Raw genomic sequence first — 20,494 nt, 5'->3', positions numbered from 1 at the left:
GCCAGTCCATATGGTTTTGTCCAGGAAAATGATTGTGCTCTCACTTGACTCCTTTATTGCCAGAGAATCTCTACAGAAAGGGGCATCAAGTGGGTAGGCATTCACCTAAGGGATCATCCTTGGGGGATGGGATTTAGGTTGAGAGGGTTTGTTTTTGGGAGGGGTAGATTTCTTCTTGGGTGGTATGAGTACTTGCAGGGAAGCAGGTGTGACAGGGGAGGACCTTGAGGTGGAAAGGATGGGTTAGGAGGTGGGTGGGGGCCTATAGGGTTTGGGATGGGGTGGAGAGAACAGGGGTAAAGGCAAGCTCAAACAAAAAAATCTGACTTAGAAACAAAGAGATAGTCATCAGAAGGGGTGGTTGTCTGCTGTGTCGTTTCGGATGTCTTGGGTGTGTGTGTGTATGAGGTATGCTTCTTTTGAGTGTTGTCTAAGTGTGGGTGTTTGCATGTCATGGGGGGCTGGGAGGTGGAAGTGCTGGGTGAGGTGGGAGGGGTGGATGTGTGTGTGTCTATTGGGTTGGTGTCTGCGGGTATGCTTGTAGTGGTGTATGTGTGTGTCTGTTGGGGTAATGCCTGAGCTGTGGTAGATGAGGTGGATGTCTGTGTGTCTGTTGGGATGGTGTCTGCCGCTATGGTAGGTGTGTCACTGACTATTGCAGTAGTGCTTTGGGTATGCTTGATGTTGTGTGTGGTACAGTGAGGGTGGAGGGGGTTTCTGGGGATGTGGTGACTGATGTGTGTGTGGGTGTCTGTTGAGTGCTTGCATGCTGGTGTGTTTTGTGGTGTCTGTTTATGTGTTCTTTTCTTGTGTGTGTTCAGATCGGCCTGTGTGCATTAGGGATTTGTATTGGAAAGAGGGAGGTGGAGAGGGGACGGAAGGTGGGGGGGACTGGCAGCCAATAGTGTGGAGCCTAGAGCCTGAAAAGATCTCTGTAGGCCAGACATTACATTATGAATGCCTTTTAGGAATGCATCTGTCTGCTGCAGTTGGCTGGACAACCCATGGGTGGCATTCACAATGGCTATCTGACCCACAGAGATACTCCTCAAGAGATCAATAGCCTCCTCACTGAGGGCAGCAGGGGTAACAGGGGCTTGGTCAGAGATGTCTGCGGCAAAGGCGACACCTACCCTCTTGGGTGAGCGAGCACGGGCAACTGGGTGGGGAGCAACAGGGAGGGTGGTGATAGAACTGGGGGTGGCGGACAAAGATGTTATAGAAGTACGTCTCAATGTGTCCACCACTACTAGGGAATGGCCACTGTAGGAAGAATCTGATGATGATAAGGATGTAGATCCAATCTCCCCTGTGGCACTCTATTCACCCTCCAGGCCACTGGGTTCCTCTGTGTCAGTGGTGTCTTGACCCAAGGTCCCATGGCCAGATACTTCCCCACTCGGCTGTGCCCGTTCTCCTTTGCTTCCCTGTGGTGATGCTGCAAATACAAAGACAAATAGGGTCATCACATGTTCCTGATCACACACAGTTGTGATTAGCAAACATTACCTTGATGTCAAGTAGGCCCCAGCAACAAACTCCACCTAAGTGGCACATGCATGTACCATACCAGATGCATGCATGCCAACTAACTGTCAACAGTTGCCAACAGGAAAATCAGGATCTCAGGCAACTAAAATTGCATGGTTGAAGTTGTGTAATCACAGTAACCATTGAACAAGTAGGAGACCTCATCACCTTCAATGCTTGTCCCTTGGAGCAAACCTCAGTAACCTACAATAGTAGGCCAATGCCAAGTCCATTCCCAGAGACACCACACAAGGTCAGACACACATCTATTTGTCGCATACAAAATGAACTAACAATATCAAAGGATGCTCTCACAGCATGCAATGTTGCTGACAAAAGTATAATAGCCTGGAAAAGGCAACATGGAAATACTCATGTCACACTGAAAGCTGTTCCACAATGCACACTTCACCAAGTGATATTTGTCCCAGTAGAGTCATGGAGGTAGTACTAATGTTGCTCAGATAGGCCACACATTTGAGATATAAGTAGACACTGTAGACATGTACAATATGTCAGGGAGATATGCCTCTAAACTCCACAACACAATGAATCAGCAATCCCCAGAGAAATCACCCACTAATGTCTGGCACCCCTTACAATGACATACTCTGAATGCATCAGTAGATACCATCAGTCCCTTGGGTATTGGAGAGGCCCAGAGTTTTGCAAGTACTTGTTGAAGGCCCTCAGCATGTTGCCCAATTGGAAGCCACATTATTGTTTCCATTTTGGTCAGGGGGAGCAGTGAGAACCTAACACATTCACTTGGCAATGTGACAGGCAGGAATATGCCTTGTACTTAACCCCTTTGTTGCTGCCGTGCTGTCCGCCAATGCTCAACAAGGTCTGGATAGGCCACTGCAAGATAGCCAGCCAGTAGGGGGTCATGGTCTGACGGGCACCCCCCCCCATGCTGGGAGGATACCCCCAGCTGGACATCAGCGATCTTCCGGGCCCAGCATCTCAGGCCCTCACATCTCTTGCGACAGTGGGTACTCTCCTGGCTTTGGACACCCAGGGACCGTGGCGATTGCTCTCCAGAGCTCCTTTTTTTGATGGGCGCTGACATGCATGGATGTAAAATTCAATTCAAGCGATTACAATCACAGGGTTTGTCACAAATGGTTGAGTGATATACATGTCAGAAACACCAAGCTAGAACTTTTCAATTTGTTCACACTCCACAAGTGTGAAACACACAAGCCAATAAGTATAGGGATATGACTACAGACATATGTATTTGCATCTGCAAATGGACCCAGTACCCTGCTCATGGCCTACAATGACTGGGCAAATTTGCTGACATCAGGAAGCCCTTGCTGTATTAACCTGTACTGTGATGTGAGCCACAATGAAACACTACACACCTATGTGGCTTCTGAAGACTAAACTCCTTAGGCCTGAATGGACCAATATATTCACAGTCTGTGAGAATGACTCACTGCATACAGACCCTAGAGGCAACTGCCATAGTACAAACTTCATCATTACACATGAGTAACAATCAAGGGGCTGGCCTGGTGGGTACAGAAAGTCTCTTCCTTGTCCATGTGTGGACATGTGGAATAACAAATACAGACCTGTACCTGTACCACAGAACACTCCTTTGGACATATATGTCCATCCTACAGAGATGGCATCCAACATGCAAAGGCATGCATTGTAGTTTCTGCTGTGTGACCAAGGTTCTGAGTCACATATCATGGCTTCCCAGGAATCAACATACTGTCTACACTGTGGGACTGTCATTTATGTAATATGCCTGTACAGGACAAATATGACCTGTGTAAAGGTGACAACAGAGTTGTGGGAGTAAGGGCCCTGTCATGAGTTTAGACACACATTGACAATGATGTAAAATGAACATATGGATCTCGATAAATTATTTACCTCTGTATCCATTCCTAATCTAGTCAAAGGAATGAGGCATTCATGGCAGGTTTTGCCACTAGAACATCATATTGACCACATGCCAGGATCTGCTCAGGTATAGGGAGTGGTATAGTGCCACAGTTGCTTAGCCACAGTGACTCTCCCACAGCCGAGACTAGGTCTCATACTGGGAGATACCTTTGACAGACCCTGGTATCTACAGGCTGAGCAGACAGAACCTACTTGACACTTGATTCCCATTACATCCATGCATGACAGTAGATCATGTGGCCATCAGCAACTTGGCATGTAGTGTTTGGCAACCTGAAGGGCAGAGTAAGTCAGGATATGCCTTCCACACAACAGTTTAGCAAGGTTATATGTGGTTTGGAATAACTGAGGCACTATACACATTGCTTACAAGATTCTCAAATGACTCATACATCACGGATACACAGCTCATGCTGACATGCACATAAATGTTGTCTGACATTTACAACAATCATGAGGAAAGAGATGTCATTGGATGGCAGTAATGTCTCTTTGCCTAGTTAAATACATCATATCATCGAGGACCCAAACACCTCACTCAACACAATGTGGCTGAACTTAACATAGTGAGCATGGTGAGTAAAAAAACTGATGGATTAAACACAGATATGTGACTTGGGGTGAATGTTTGATTTGGTCTACATTCTGTCGATCAACTGTTCTTTTTGCATTTGTCGCCCCAAGTGGGAAGGGTATGCCCAGACGTGGGTCACGTGCTCACTATGCCACCAGATTCAAGCTAGCCTGGCTGAAGAGGGGTGATACCCCGAAAACGGTCCCATGATCCTTGTTTCTGGTCCAGGGAGGACCTGACCTGGCAGTTCGGGCTGGACTGTTCCCATGGGGGAACAGAGTCAAGACTGATTTATATATGGCTGGGTCCAAACTGGAATGGCATGGTGAGTACAAAAAATGATGGATTAAATTCAGATCTGTGACTAGGAGTGAATGATTGATTTGGTCCACATTCCATCCATCAACTGTTCTTTTTGCATTTGTCGCCCCAAGTGGGAAGGGTATTCCCAGACCTGGGTCATGTGCTCACTATGCCACCATATTCAAGCTAGCTTGGCTGAAAAGGAGTCATACCCCGAAACTGGTCCCAGGATACTTTCTTCTGGTCCAGGAAGGACCTGACCTGGTAGGTCGGGCTGGACTGTTCCCATGGGGAACAGGGTCAAGACTGATTTGCATATTGCTTTGTCCAAACTGGAATGGCATAGTGAGCAAAAAAACTGATGGATTAAATCCAGATCTGTGACTGAATGTTTGATTTAGTCTACATTCGATCCATCAACTGTTCTTTTTGCAGTTGTTGACCCAAATGGGAAGGGTATGCCCAGACGTGGGTCCCGTGCTCACTATGCCACCAGATTGAAGCTAGCCTGGCTGAAGAGGTGTGATACCCCGAAACCGGTCCAAGGATGCTAGTTTCTGGTCCACGGAGGACCTGACCTGGCAATTCGGGCTGGACTGCAGCTCTGCCATCTGCAGCTCCTGGACTCTTTGTTGGATGTCCCCACTTGTTGTGGCGGCATAGAGGGTTCTGCTGCTACAGAGGCAGGGGTGTCTGGGGTGGGTTCTTCCTCTGGGGGGGCCTCCCAGTAGCTGGCACTGATGTTGATGTGCCTGGTGTTGATGAGCCAAAGGAAGGGGAAGATTGTTTTTGAAAAGCCCTACTCAGGACTGTGTATTTGTCCCTTAGCACCCCTGTTAGGGAGGCCATGTCGGAATTGTGGGCCTACATCTGTTCACACATATCTCTCTGTAGCTGCTTGATTTCCTGGAGTTTGGTCAACACCTGGCCATCACGCATGGGACTCCTGATAGACCTCCAAGATGTGGCTGATGGTGTCCTGGCCTAGGGCAGCCCAGTGGCCTCAGCCCACTGGCCCACAACACCCCTCCTTAGCATTCTACCCCCACGAGCCCATATCCTTGGCACAGGGTCCCCTCTCCGACTGGGTCCTGAAGCCTCAGTGTCCGAAGTGTTGAGCTGCAATTCAGGATCCAGGACTGGGGGGGGCACAAGGTGTTGAAAACTGTGCTAGGTACAAAGGTTGGGGGCAAATAGTTTCTTGTGATGTAGAAGCAACAGGGCTGGGAGGTGACATTGTGTGCAAAGTGAGACTCACTCTTGCCATCTGACCAGGTTGCCAGGTGGACGAGAACCTCCCTCCACGTCCACATGTCCAGGAGTGTTTGCGTCACTGAGGGCTTCATCCAGGGGGGTAGTGGTAATCTGTTTTGTGGCCTCCGTGTGCCCAGCGGCAGATCCATCTGTTGATGAAAAAAGTATATTGTTACTGGTTGAATTGTGACATCTACTTCCAAAGTTTTGGTGTTACAGTAAACAGAGACCTTGAACAAAGTTATATTGTAGCTAATCCAATTGTGCCTAGTAACCATGGTATTTGGTGATTTGACATGACATGTGTGAAGCATGCCAAACCAATTAACTCAAGCAGTTGATGAGATGTGCAGATCAGCTGCACTTTGGACGGTGGCCTGAAAATTACATCTTACCACTAGTGTAGCCAACACAGTGAAGAAGCAACATATAGTTTCGACTATTTGGAGGCCTAGCTGAGTGGGATGAAGGCAAACCCCGAACTTTCTAGTGAATGTGACCAGAGGCATCATGTGCATAGTGCTGTGTTAATGTGTTTGCTGCCAATACCAATCTGGTGGTGCAGCTTGAGGCCTTAGGAATACTTGTTGTACACACAGGGTAAGATGTCATTCCTGTCCTCAATAGTTTCATCTTGGGTTAACAGGTCAAGATGGAGCTAGGTTGACAGACTCATATCTGAGTTGAGCTTGATCTGTATCTTGGTCAATCCCAGGTGAGTAAACTTCAAGTGAGAGTTAGCAAACAAGGGTATTTGCATAAGTGAACACTGGGCCGGTGTTTGGAGTTACTGAAACAGGTGCTCCTGGGAGTTTTAGTCAAATCAATCTTTCTACTACACACACTATACAAATGGTATCCTCCCAAGTGAGTACACTTCTGTTGAGAGTTAAGGTACAAGGCTATTTGGACAAGTGAACACTGGGATGGTGTTTGGAGTTACTGAAACAGGGTCTCCTGGGAGTTGCAGTCTGATCACTCTCTACTACATATACTATACAAATGGTATCCTCCCAGGTGAGTGCGCTTTATTTGAGAGTTCACAAACAGGGGGTACTTGGACGTGAACACTGGGCTGGTATTTGGAGTGACTGACACAGTGCCTCCTGATAGTTGCAGTCCAGTCACACCCTCTACCACACACACTATACAAATGGCATCCTCCCAGGTAAGTGAGAGTCAAGACACAGGAGTATTTTGACAAGTGAACACTGGGCTGGTGTTTGGTGTTGCTGAAATAGGGCCTCCAGCGTGTTGCGGTCAGATCACTCCTTCCACTATGCACACTATACAAATGAGTACACTTCAATTGAGAGTTCACAAACAGAGGTATTTGGACAAGTGACCATTGGGCTGGTGTTTGGAGTTACAGACACAGGGCCTCATGGGAGTTGCAGTGTGATCACTCCCTCTTCTATATACACTATACAAATGCTATCCTCCCAGGTGAGTACACCTCATGTGGGAGTTCACTAACAGATGTATTGGAACAAGTGGACACTGGGCTGGTGTTTGGATTTACTGAAACAGGGCCTCCTGGGAGTTGCAGTCAGGTCACTCTCTCTACTCCCCAACACTCGACAAATGTTTGGTACATATTTGTATGCAGGCTGCATTTAGGTTTGAGCATACATTCATATTTTGGGACACACCTTGAATCCTGGAATGTGTCTTTGGTATTGTGATATGTACAGGCACCATTTGGAAATATAGCATGTGATAGGCCTTGGTAGCTGTGATGTTGGATCCAGTTATACACACTGACAGTGTTAAATCTCAGATACTCTGGGTATTGCATGTTGGTGAGGTACATGAACAAGACAGTGGCAAAAGCTGAGTTGTGTGAATGCATGACATGGCACTTTTGTGACAGTTTTGTCTTGTAACTTACCAGACTCCACCCAGGTATTCCTGTCAAGCCCCCAGGATGCTGGATGGCCAATACCTTCTCCTCCAAGGAAAAGAGTCTTAATGGGGTACTGGAAGGGCCACCACCAATCTTCTTGGCCTCCAGCTGGTGGCTGGAGAACAGGGAATGGACCTATCCCCTGGGGTTATTCCACCTCTTCCTAATGTCCTCCTTTGTGCGCAGGGTGGTGCCTACAGCATTCACTCTATTGGCTAACCTGTCCTACATTTCCATTTTCCTACTGAGAGGAGTGTGCTGGACTTGGACTCCAAACAATTGTGCCTCTACTCTAATGATTTCATCGACCATGTCTCTCAACTCATCCTCTGAAAATTGTTGGTGTTTGGACCGTGACATGACTGAAAATTATAGGGGGTGACAGTGACTAACTCCAAAAGACAAGCGGCTATGAGGAAAAAATAGACAATGTGTGTGAAAGGTACAAAATGGGATGCTGAAAAGAAGGGCTGCCTTATGTAAAAAAAAAAATGATGTGTTGTCTGTATTGCTGTGCTGCAGTGAAAATGCAAAGGATTGAAGTCTGTGGCGGGGTGTTTTTTATAGTGCCCTTTGCAGGTGTGTCCTCTTGGCCAATGTGTGTCAGCTGTGTTGTTTTTTAATTCATTCAATGTGTACTTGTCTGTTACTTTGCTGGATGGGGACCATGGTGGTCGACTGCTATTGGCTGACCACCACGAGGAGACTGCCATGGCAACTGTGTGTTTGTTATAGGCTTGTGGGTGGCCGTGGCGCTGGCAGCACTGGAGGTTTTGCCACCTAGATTGAAGCCACTGCACTGTTGGCAGTCTGCCTTTTTTTCTTGGTGGACAGTGGTTCTGCCTGTATAAATCTTAATAAGGCGGTCTGGGGACCGCCAGTGCAGAGGTCTTTTTGGGACCACCAAAATGGAGTTCTGATGGTCTGATTGCCAAACTCAGTTAATGAAGAGTTCGACTTTCAATTATAGCATGTTGTGCATTCTTTTAGTTTGTTACGTTTAGGTGTCATTTGGGTTACAGATTGCTCCTTTTGTAGTTGTTGGAAGCTTCACTATTTTGTAATACTTCTATAAACGTATAGAGTATAGGTTGCATTCTGCCTAAATGGATTGCCATCGATCCACTGCATTGTTTGTTTTCACTTCCTCTGGCAAGGTGCTGTCATAGACATTCCACCAGTTGAAATGTAGGTTGGTGTCTATGTCCAGAGTGATGTAGGTTGCCAACCCAAATATCTTCAAAATAATCCATTAAGGGGCTTGGTTTGTGCTCATTGTGTTGGTAGAAAGGGCTTTCTATTAGTACATTGCAATGGTTAGTTACCTCAGTGACAGGGACTTAGGCTAGTGCTATCATTTTTAATTTTGAAGACAACATGACTGCTTGTAGTATATTTTACACTTAGGGCAGATTGTTGGAGGTGACTCCATATGCTTTGACTGACATGCTAATAACAGTCTTTCATGGCTGTCTGGGACAAACATTTTTAAATGGCTTGAATCATGGCTTGTTCAGAGTCTGTAAATATTTTTGTTGTATGCTTAATATGGATTAAGTTTGTAGCAAGTGCTACTTTGTGTAGTTGGTAGGAGGGTATGTATAAAAGGAATATGTGTGTTTTGATATACACCGTGGAGGGTGCATATTTGAGTGAATGGTTTGGGACACATTTTGAAGGTGCCATTCATCATCCAGGTATGTCAATGGTTCAGTTATCTACTATAAAAAATATTTGGATTTGTCTATCATTGGTTAGGTTGTCATATACAGGAAGGATTAGTGAGTACTTTTTAACTGTTCAGATATTTCTACATCTTGCTATCATCTGGGGGCAGAAAATGGCTTTTTAGCTTGTGCAATCAAAAGCTTTAAAGTGGTTATACCTGGTAGTTGGCCTGTGATTTGTTTGGGGACTTTAGGGAGTATGGGGCATATGTACAAGCTTTTGGCAGACAGCAGCACTGCAATCCGTCTTGCTACACTGACCAGCATGAAACAAAAAGGGCAGGAATGTGCTGTATTGAAAAGCTACTGTGCATTACTGTCCTTTTCCCCTGTGCTGCAACACAATTGGCTGCCATGCTGCAGGGCAGACACCCTTGCACAGCGGTGCAAGGGTGTCTTTGGTGCAGGGATGATTGTTTTTGTGGAGAAAGGAAGACTTTCTTGCACAAAAACAATTGCAAAAGGTGTTTCCTCTTTCTACGTGTGCTACAGAATACAGCACCGTAGAAAAAAGCAAAAAACAAGGAGAAATAAAGGTATTTCTCCTCGTTCTGCCTCCCTTATGCCTCCCCTGGGAGGTGTAGGCTTTTGATGCATTCTTAGGTTTATAAACCCTTGTAAATCTGGGAAACTGTCAAAATACATGGGTTTTGTATGGGAAGACGCACCACAACATCCTTGGAATGCCTCCCTGTCGCAGGGTGAGTCAACGCAGTGCCTTGCGCTGTGTTGACTCAGTCCATATTTACAAGGCCATGAAAAGCCATGCAGAGTGGCTTTACATAACTATGCAAATATGGCCCTGCAGTGTGCGCTGCCGGACCGTCACTAAAAGTGACATTCCAGCAGCGCAAAGGTCCTTGTAAATATGGCCCTATATCTTTTAAGATTTGGGTTGTGGGCTCCTGGGAGCTAGTGCTTGCCTCTTTTATACCCTGTATTACCTCCCTTACTTCTATTTCTATAACATTATGATTTGAGGAGGGTGGTTGTGTTCCCTTAGATTAATTACAACATCATCTTTTGTAGTGGCCCTCTCGTAGCATATGTAATTTTTGGTACATTACCAACTCACGGTTTCCATCGATGTAATTTCTTCGTTGTAGGTGTAGCCCATGTGGCTTAGCAATTGCTTTCCTTTCTAGGGTGTTATGTATGTGCTATTTCTGTCATTTTATCGGAAAGTAGTATAATAGTAGAGGTAATTACAATTTTAAAATGTTAATACGTTTGTTATTTATATATAAAGTTCTGCAACCTCTTTTATTATTTGTACTTATATGTAATAATAATAATGTTTATTGTTTTTTTTTTTTTTGTAGGAAAGTGCCTCTTTTGAGATGGTCAATCCCCCACTGAAAGTGCACTGGGTCCCTGATATACATGTCCCCAGTGACAGATCTCTTTCCCCAAAAATGCACTGTCGTTTTACCCAATTGGCAAACCTTTAGATACCACTGTAAGTCCCTAGTAAATGGGATCCCTGGTACTTAGTGCATAGAGTACTAAAGGAAGACCCCTGAGGGATGCAGCACGAATTGCACCACCCTCAGGGACCCTCTCACTAAGTTCACACAATGCTGCTTTCGCAGGCAGTGTGTCTGGGTGCAGAACTAAAATGAAAACACGACACATTACACAGCCTGTGTGCTCTGTTCTGTTTACACTGCACGCAATATATGTAAGTCACACCTCTAGCAGGCCTTCCAGTCCTAAAATTAGGGTGCATTATATTACCCGTGAGGGCATACCTGCATGAGTAGATATGCCCCTGCTATGTCCTTGTTGATTCTCAGACATAGTAAGTGAGCAATGAAGCCACTTTAAGTACATGTGCTGGGCACTGGTCATTATGAGTTCCCTAGCTAAATGATGACTTCACTGGCAATCGGGATGTTTGGTATCAAACATCTTGTGTTAATAACCCTTCACTGAATCTGGGAGCTTTAAAGGCCTTACCACCTTGAAATACAACCCAGGCCTCTCCAAATAGTAGAGCAGACCAACCTCCAGATCCTGACCATACTTTTGGCAGCAGGACTGGTGGGAAAATTAAGTAAATTATGAGGTCACCCACATCATTCCAATCCCACCCCTAGGATGGACAAGCTGAAGTGGACACCACTTATTAATTCCTCTATCTTGCTGGAATGCATTATACCAATAGGGTTAGGGCTATACTACTTCCCAAAGGAGTGGTCATAGAAAGGCTATAGTCACCCAAAAGATGAGTATCCCATTGGCCACCACCTGGCACTCCCTGTAACACCACTACATTCACTATTTAGATGGTACCCCTAACCCCTAGAATCAGATTCCTCTCAACCTAAGAAGAGCCGGACAACACAAGTTGCCAAGCAAAGAAGACTGAAGAAACCAACTGACTTGGCCTCAGTCCTACCGGCCTGTCTGCAGCCTTCAAAGAATCTGTGCACAAAGATATTTTCTTCTGCAGCCCAGCAACCTCCAAAGCCTTGGGAGGACTGCCTGCCTTCAATAAAGACCAAGAACTTCAGTGGACAGCTGACCTGTCCAAAAGAAACCATCTCTAAAGAACAAGAAGTCTGCCTGAGGAACTGCGAAACCAATGCCTGGAACCACCTCTGCACCTGACACCCCCGGCTCGAGTCCAAGTGGCCCACCTGTCCAGCGAAGGTTCCTCAGTGCTTCTGAGCAAGAGTCCACAATAGGGTGACCCCTGTCAGACTCCACTGTTACACCTGCAGCCTAAATCCAAGGACTCCCTATGACCGCAACCTGCCCGGTAAGCTGTTTCCAACGCCAAAAGACACCTTTGAACCCAGAGCCCCTGGTACTTGGGGAGCTGGACCATCAGTGTCCCTAAGACCCCTGGCATATATGTACCTGGCCAGCTGTGGGTTGACCATACCAGGTCTCCTGGCCAGAGCCTACAGCCTGTTTCTGAATTTGATCTCCTCCTTTGAATAACATTGTGCATCTGATGCTGTGTTGGCACTCTGCACCCGGTTGCCCCTGTGCCGCTGAGGGTGTAATTTGGTGCTGCCCTGTGGCCCCCATTGTACTTACCTCAACACCAGCAGATCGACCCCTGACCTCCCATTACTCAACGCTTCAGCAGATGCCCCGTCTCCATTGGATAGCATTGGGCACCCAGAGCTGTGTTAGCACTCTGCACCCAGCTGCCCCTGTGCAGCTGAGGCTGTAAGTTTGGTGCTGCCTTGTGACCCTCCCCGGTGCTCGCCTCAACCCCCGGAGACCAACCTCTAACACCGCTTGTACTTCCCTGGGAGCAGCACGTCTTCACCCGGGCAGTCTCCATTGATTAACATTGTGCACTGACTCTGACTTTGACCTCTGCACCAAGCCGCCCCCATGCTGCTGTGGGTGCACTCTTGGTACCAACATTAACCTTGCCCAGTGCTAGTCTAAAACACTGAGACTGGGATTTGTAAGTTGTGTACTTACCTGTGAAACTGCCTCCTTGTTTTCCTCTCATATGTTAACATTGAAGACTCTGAAAATTGCACTGTGTCGAGTTTTGAAACAGGAAAAAAAAAATATATAAAAACTGCTTACCTAATAACGACGTTCTTTGGTTTAAAGCAGATGTAAAAGCAACTGTTATTTTTCTAAATTGGTCTAGGATTTATTCTTTGAAAGTCTCTCATTTATGGCCTCTGTGAGAACAACAAATGCTTAACACAACTCCTTGTTAAGCCTAACTACTTGCCCACACTACCACAAAAAGAGCACTAAACCTATCCATTTCTCCCTCTGCAAACCTCTGGGGATCCACTAGACTATGCACAGTGTACTTCATCTTAGTACACTATATAGAAAGTCAGCTTAATACTTTTTTTTTAAAACCATTACATTCAATAAGAACATAACCATTAATAAAATTCCAAATCAGATGGCTTGGAAAGTGTTGTTACATAAAAAATGTACCATTAAAACCAATGGTAATATGAGCAGTCTAAAATAAAGGATAGGTGTATTTCAAACATTCTGCATTTGTCAATACTGCTGGTGCAGGAAACTGCTGCAGCAGTTAATAAAAGTCCAGGGTGCAATATATACAGGTGTGACTCATTTTTGTTAACACAAGTTAGGTGCGATGTCCTAATGTTAACACCTGGAACATACACCTGGCTTAATTTTGCATCTGGTGATCTGCTGGTACTGCCAGCTATTCTGATAGCAGATAACAGCAAAGTGCAGAGTGTAAAATATAAAATAACAGCAGACTTTTATCAAGAGGAGCTATGCTTTATGTCCCCTGGTGGGGCTAGGGCCTAACCTAGCAAGTTACCTGAAATCGTAGCATCCCAAACATCAGTAAAGCAGCATAATCAATTACTCTCTTTGAGAACTGGCACATAAATAGGCTCAATGCATATTCAATAATTACATAGGGCTTGGGGTGCATTCACACTTTGTCCCTCCAATACAGAAAGCAAAGATCTCATAATCAAGCTCTGCTTGAAACCAAAAAACGGGAAACAGCCTTAACAACGTGGCTCAATCCACGCTATGCCTTTAAAGCGAGGCCCGAACCACGAATATGTCTTTACAATGCATTCCTTAACAACGCAAGTCATTACAACGACTGTCCTTAGGGAAAGTGTTTTTGGACTGATCCTGGACTTTATGTCAAAAACTTTCCCTACTGTGGCGCACACTGAAGTTGGAATAGTAAATTATACCATTCCAAACTCCAGTGCTTTCCCCAAGGCAAGTCGTTGTAATGTTTTGCGTGGTAAAGAAATGCGTTTTAGGGACGCATTTGTGGTTTGGGCCACGTTCTTCAGGCAGGCATCATAAATGCCTGCGTTGTTCCGACACACAACCCAAAAAACAAAGAGACATCAATGAAACAAGGAGCGGTCAGGGCAGTCCCTTAGACTAGAGCCAAATGCTTAAAGAATTGACCTTAGTGTGCTGTAAAACTGGTGGGGGGACCATTAAAGTGCATAAATTAATCGCTGTTGTAACCCCCAGGCTTAACTTCTGAGCAACTAGGACCACAAACTTGACCAGCAAATTGTTCAAAGTGATATTGTAAGGGTTGAGAGTATTGATGATTGCTGCCTGCTTGTACATGTGCGTGCCTAATTTGTTCTATTCCTGCCTTAAGAGTCCTTTCCGTTCCTCTAGCAAGGCGGGTCAGCTGCAGCAAACATGCTGGAGGGATGCGTCATACATGCCGCTGCCCCTGCACATTTTTGATCCCAAGGGCTGACACCACCTGGCTAGATGTTTTATAAACACCCACTCCCTGAGCTTCAGGGCCATGAACTCTAGTTTTTCGCATTTTGAATATGTGCAAACCAGATAAGGTTGAGGGTGCCGCATCTGATAAGAATTGATAACAGTCATGCATGCCTACACTTTGCTAGGGTAGCCATGTCAGCCTGATGCAAGAGGCAGCACACTAGCTTTTTAATGCTTATGTTAAAGGCATTTTGACTCACATGTGAAGCCCAGGGCTCTCCTGCATTCAGGAGACTACAACAAGCCTTGAAGTGAGAGGAGTAGGGATCCTGATGTTGCATGATTCAATTTCATCCCACAGTAGAGCCTCTAAACTTCCTCGCCTGGCAAGCCGGAGTTTGTGGCAAAGATTTAGAAAATGCCTCTGTCCTTGCAGTGGCTGATAAAGATCTCAGAAGTCAGAAAGCAGCCTTATAAATCTTGGTGACAAACTTATTTAAAAGTTTGCCATCCCTCCCCAGCAAGATTTCACTGCCATGAGCCAGGAATGGGATGATCTTTGCCCTCATCACCTTCAGAAGTGGGTCAAGGTTCACTCCCCCCAGTGAGCTTGACGATTTTTTAAAAGATGACAGGAGGGCCAGGGCCTCCATGTGTCGGGCTTTGGAACACCTTGCATCAGTTATGACACTGAGGTCTTTATATGACTGTTCCTTCAAGATTTTCTTGGCCAAGAGGTACCAGCAGCCTGTCTTGTTGATTTACCTGTCCAGTGTTATAATTTTAGTCTTCCTTAGATTAATTTCTAGGTGGTTGAAACTGGAGACTGAGTGCAACACATTTAACAAGCACTGCAAACTGACCCTCGTATATCTAAACAGAACTTTGGGGCTGATTATGACTTTGGCTGTCTTGGGACCGCTGTACCATCTTTGGCAATCTGATTGCTGCCTCCTCAGCAGTCTGACTGCCCGTTTATGATCTGTGCTCCCGGACTGCCACAAGATCACCACCGACATTAGACCTATCGCAGTGATGGTCATAGGGAAAGCAGTGGTCAATGGTGATGGTGCCGGCATTAGCACCACCGTGTGTATTATGTTCTGCCTCTCTGCTGAACTTTTCATGGTGGGGACACCACCAGGAAATGGTTGGTGGAAAGGCAGGTAATGGGCCACAAAAATGGGCTCAGGGTGAATAAGCCCATGTTGTTCCCCCCAAAACTGCAATGTTGGTGCACGCAGTGTTTGCCATGCACAACATGGTGCTTGAAAACACTGCATCCAACTTGCTGGAGGCTCACGAAGTGTAGCCGGCATTGGCTTTAGGCTCTCTCCTAGAGTTAAAGAATACTGCCACCTTGACTACACTGCCAGCCCGCAAGGATGTTGTTATGCGGCGATCGGGATGCCGCCGGCTTGGTGGCATTCCCCGACCACCAAAGTCATAATCAGGCCCTAAGTCATCCACATAAAGCAGATTACTAAAGTTATCAAGAGTGCTGGGCAACTCAGAGATGTACAAGTTAAAATGCAAGATGGCCAACAAACACCCCTGCTTAACTCCCACAAGGACGCCATTTTCCTGGACACACAGGTTCTGTCGCCCCATATTACACAAATCCAGGTATCAGTGTGTAATTGTATAATTGCCTTGAGGAGACTGGATGGAATTCCCAGTTTACAAACTTTGACCACAAGGCCCTTCTTGGGACACAATCAAATGCTGCCCTGAAATCCAGAAAGCAGCAGTGCAGCGAGGTCCACAATGTTATCACCCTTTCAAGTAATATGGATATAGCCAGCAAGATTATCAAGGTTCCAGATTTTTCAACAAACCCTGTTTAGTTCTTTGGAATAAGGCCCCTTGACTATGCTCTTTGTTGTAAGTCTTCCAGGAGATAGCTGGCAAAAATGTTTGCTTCATTGTCCAGGAGTGCTATCGGTCTATAATTACTGGGGTGGATTCAGAGTCATCTTTAAATACAGGTTGAATAATAGCACCACACCAGGGGTCCAGGATTGTAGACCACCTTAGGCAATAGTCAAATAATGGTGTAAGTTTACAGGCCCAGAAGGGGTCATCCTGCTTAAAGAGTGCCTGAGGGAGGCCTTCAGCCCAGGGGCCCCATCTGATCTGGCCTTTGCCAGGGTCCAGTTTAGCTGCCGCTTCAAGGGGGGCACATCTTTTATGAAGGGAGTGAAACCTTCAAAGCCCAGATAACTAGCAGGACCAAGGGCCTCCATAGTAATAGTAGAACAGAGTTCACTCCCTTGCTGGATGGTGTAGTAATCTGGCCTTTCTGCTGAGTCACTGGGCATGAAGTGTCTGGAAAGAAAGGATGACCATTCCTATTCAGAGATGTTGGCGCTGCCAGCTCTACCTGGTCTATTCACCTGCTGGTTTATCAAGGCCCAAAAGTTGTTTGAGTTGTCTTCTTACTCTCATACAGGATTATCGTCGAGACCTGGTCAATGCGTCTGGACTTCTGAGTCCATACAACTTTCTTAAGGCATTTTTGCTCTAGCTTGAGTTCAATCACAAACTCTTTAGTGCCTAGATTTTTGTGAGCTGCTCGAAGAGTGATGTTCAAGGCTTTCTTCAAACTTACCATTAAAGCGGTGGAAGGGACTAGTTTTGAGTGGATCAGTGGCTGTAAATTAACTGTTCTTGTGTGTGAAAACTTTGTGTGCAGCAGTGTAGTAAAATCGGTCCATTCAGCGATTGGAGTTGAATATTCAGTGATAGCCCCACTGATGGCTTTTATGCATTCAACCATGATTTTGCCATCAGAGTTGTACCTCCATTTACGTTACCTATTTTTTTCTGTGAAGGCTCCTTTGCTGATGACACAGGCCAGAGCATGATGTGCCAAACTAGTGTTTATTCTTATAAGCTGGGGGCAATGATCACTCTCAGAATGGGGCACTATACCTTGACTTATCACTAAGTTGACCATTTCCACATTGCATCTGGTGTATTTGAGGCAGGACTGTGTTTTTTTCTCCTGATCTTGTCCAGTTGGGTAGGACGTCCTGCAGAATCCTTCCTTTTAGGATTTTGAAGCCCAAGTTGTTGAGCTGCATGACCACCAGTTCCCACAGCAGGTTTCATGAACTCCCCTTAGGTTTAACTTCCATGCACTGTTGAGGGCCAGCTCTGGGGCTTCCTCATAATTATCTTGAAAAGGTTCACATTCAAGTTGCCTGTTATGATGCAGTCCGTTAAAAGATGATCCTTACCCAAACCACATATAGTTGATATAAGATGATTCAGTTTTGACCTTTTTTCCTTCAAACATGGATTGATGAAAGTGTTGATTAATAGAAGCGAGCGATTCAGCCACCAGATTAGCAATTTAACTCCTTGAAGACAGTTATCATGCATGTGTGTGGATTCAATCAAAACCTGAAGTTTTGTTAAAATTTATAGTGAGAGGCCTCTTTTGGGTTTGCCATCTTTATGCTCTTTAGAGGCAAACTTGCTATGCTGAAGGAAACCAATGATAGGGTGATAAGTGATGGACCAGGTTTCTTGAAAAGCAAAGACTTTGAATTCCCCCCAATTCTTAGATGTTCCCCACTTTTATACAGCTTTTCCATTGGGAATGTTGTTATGAGGAGTAGGTTTTTTTCTTTTCTGTTGGAAGAAAAAAAGAATGTCAGTTTCTTTTTATTTGCTTATTTGTTGGTAAGCTTTAAAGGTTGTGGTTATTATGTATTATTTTAATCAGTTTTGGGGTGGATTTCTGTTTTTTATGAATTTACATATACTTACTTTTTAGGTATTTTTTCTGTTTTGTCATTGGTGTTGTTTTTCGGCAGGTTAGAACTTTTCAAAATTGTAGCATTGGTTTCAGTACATGCATGTCACGAGATAGAAGTTGGAGAGTGTTTTGTTAATTGTCTGCTTCTTTACAGTTGTAATTTTAATTACAAGTTTCAGTTTAAATATACATTTTACTTATTTTGCAAGGTATTTGGCCAGATGTGTAGATTTCTTCCTTGTCTTGCAGCTTTTGTCTTTGTTGCAGTATTAAGTTGGGGAAATTTGTGTGCCTTTTATATTGTTGATTTAATTACTTGTGCGATTTTATTGGTTAAATTATTTATAGTTTGATTTTATTGGTTAGTTTAGTTTGAATTTTTTTTGCAGTTACTTCTTTCTACGTTAATTGCTAATTTAGATTTCATTTATAATGTTTAATACGTAGTTTGATAACTTTGAATATTATTTTACATATATCTATATATATATATGCAGATACATAGACATGTATGTTAATATTTAAATCCTTGTATAAATGTTTGTAGTTCATATAAATATTCATTTCCTTGTATTGGTATGTACTTAGTTATATATTTTATTGAGGTGAATTATAATTATGTTGGTGATGTAATAATGTTTCATTCAAATGTGGGTATATACTGTTTAATGTTTATTCTAATAATTTGTTTAATGTAAAAAGTAGTTATTTAATGTATATTAATGATAATGTAATTATTTTGGCACTATTATTCGAGTTGATATTGGGTGAGGAGATATTTTTGACAAATCATATGTTTATTTGAAAGTAACTATATTTTTGTTTCCTATATTTGTTTTTGATAAAAGAATAAATCTATATTTTTTACAACAATATTTGTTTCTTGATAATTCTGGTTTTATTAGTTATGTATAGGAAGGCAAAATGTTTGCTAACAATATTTGTTTTCTGATATTTCTATATTTCAATATTGTGTTGATTGATATTATGGCAGTGGTCCCTCTCGGGAAAGGGTATGTGTAATACAGAAAAATATACCTGTTGTCTTTTGCGGGTGTTGTCTTTTCCTAGCAAGGATATCATTTCCAGGCACGTTTTGGAGAGCTTCATGAGACACCTGCCTGTTTTCCCAACTCAAAATAGTTATTTCTGCATTGCTGGGGGCCATGTGACCTAAACCAGGTTTGGCCAAGATTTGCTTGCCAACACAATATTGCCATTTTGGTGCTTTGAAGATGGTAATGAGTGAACTTTCAGGTTTCGTTCAGAAGGAAACTTGAAATAAAACAGCACGGTTTGTTGGAAAGTCACTAAATTGTAAGCAAGAGGATTGATTGTTTAGCCCCACTGTTAACAGAGCTATGTACTTGTAATACGGTATAGTGATCTTGTTTGCTACGTCCCACCCACCACAAGAGAAGTTAGATAGATAGTGTTTAGAAATGGGGTCTTTGGTTGGCAGTCAGGTTACCCCCTGTCCAAGCAAGGACCCTCACTCTACTCAGGGTAAGTCACACACAATCCAAATTTTCCTGTGCCCACCCTCTGGTAGCTTGGCACTGAGCAGTCAGGCTTAAATTAGAAGACAATGTGTAAAGTATTTGTGCAATAAATCATACAATAACACCATAGAGCACCACCAAAAAAATACACCACACACACAGGCCCTCATTCTGACCCTGGCGGTCTTTGACCGCCAGGGCGGAGGACCGCGGGAGCACCGCCGACAAGCCGGCGGTGCTTCAATGGGGATTCCGACCGCGGCGGTAAAGCCGCGGTCGGACCGGCACCACTGGCGGGGTCCCGCCAGTGTACCGCGGCCCCATTGAATCCTCCGCGGCGGCGCAGCTTGCTGCACCGCCGCGGGGATTCTGACCCCCCCTACCGCCATCCAGATCCCGGCGGTCGGACCGCCGAGATCCGGATGGCGGTAGGGGGGGTCGCGGGGCCCCTGGGGGCCCCTGCAGTGCCCATGCCACTGGCATGGGCATTGCAGGGGCCCCCGTAAGAGGGCCCCTACATGTATTTCACTGTCTGCTGCGCAGACAGTGAAATACGCGACGGGTGCAACTGCACCCGTCGCACAGCTTCCACTCCGCCGGCTCGATTCCGAGCCGGCTTCATCGTGGAAGCCTCTTTCCCGCTGGGCTGGCTGGCGGTCTGAAGGAGACCGCCCGCCAGCCCAGCGGGAAAGTCAGAATTACCGCTGCGGTCTTTCGACCGCGGAACGGTAACCTGACGGCGGGACTTTGGCGGGCGGCCTCCGCCTCCCGCCAAGGTCAGAATGAGGGCCACAGTGTTTAGAAAAATAT

General features: G+C 45.1%; 1 protein-coding gene across 1 annotated transcript in view; it reads right to left on the bottom strand.

The window, feature by feature from the left end:
- The window catches only part of LOC138301661 (olfactory receptor 6F1-like), a 167,604-nt gene that overhangs the window by 131,605 nt on the left and 15,505 nt on the right, over positions 1-20,494 (bottom strand). The window contains exon 2 of the mRNA XM_069242175.1: positions 16,859-17,047. Coding sequence (XP_069098276.1) covers positions 16,859-17,047 — 189 coding nt within the window. The remainder of the gene's footprint in view (positions 1-16,858; positions 17,048-20,494) is intronic.

The sequence above is a fragment of the Pleurodeles waltl genome, chromosome 6, assembly GCF_031143425.1.
Source record: "Pleurodeles waltl isolate 20211129_DDA chromosome 6, aPleWal1.hap1.20221129, whole genome shotgun sequence".
Classification (NCBI taxonomy): Eukaryota; Metazoa; Chordata; class Amphibia; order Caudata; family Salamandridae; genus Pleurodeles; species Pleurodeles waltl.
Note: the sequence above shows the minus strand (reverse complement) of the source record. Positions and strands in the feature narration are given on the sequence as shown.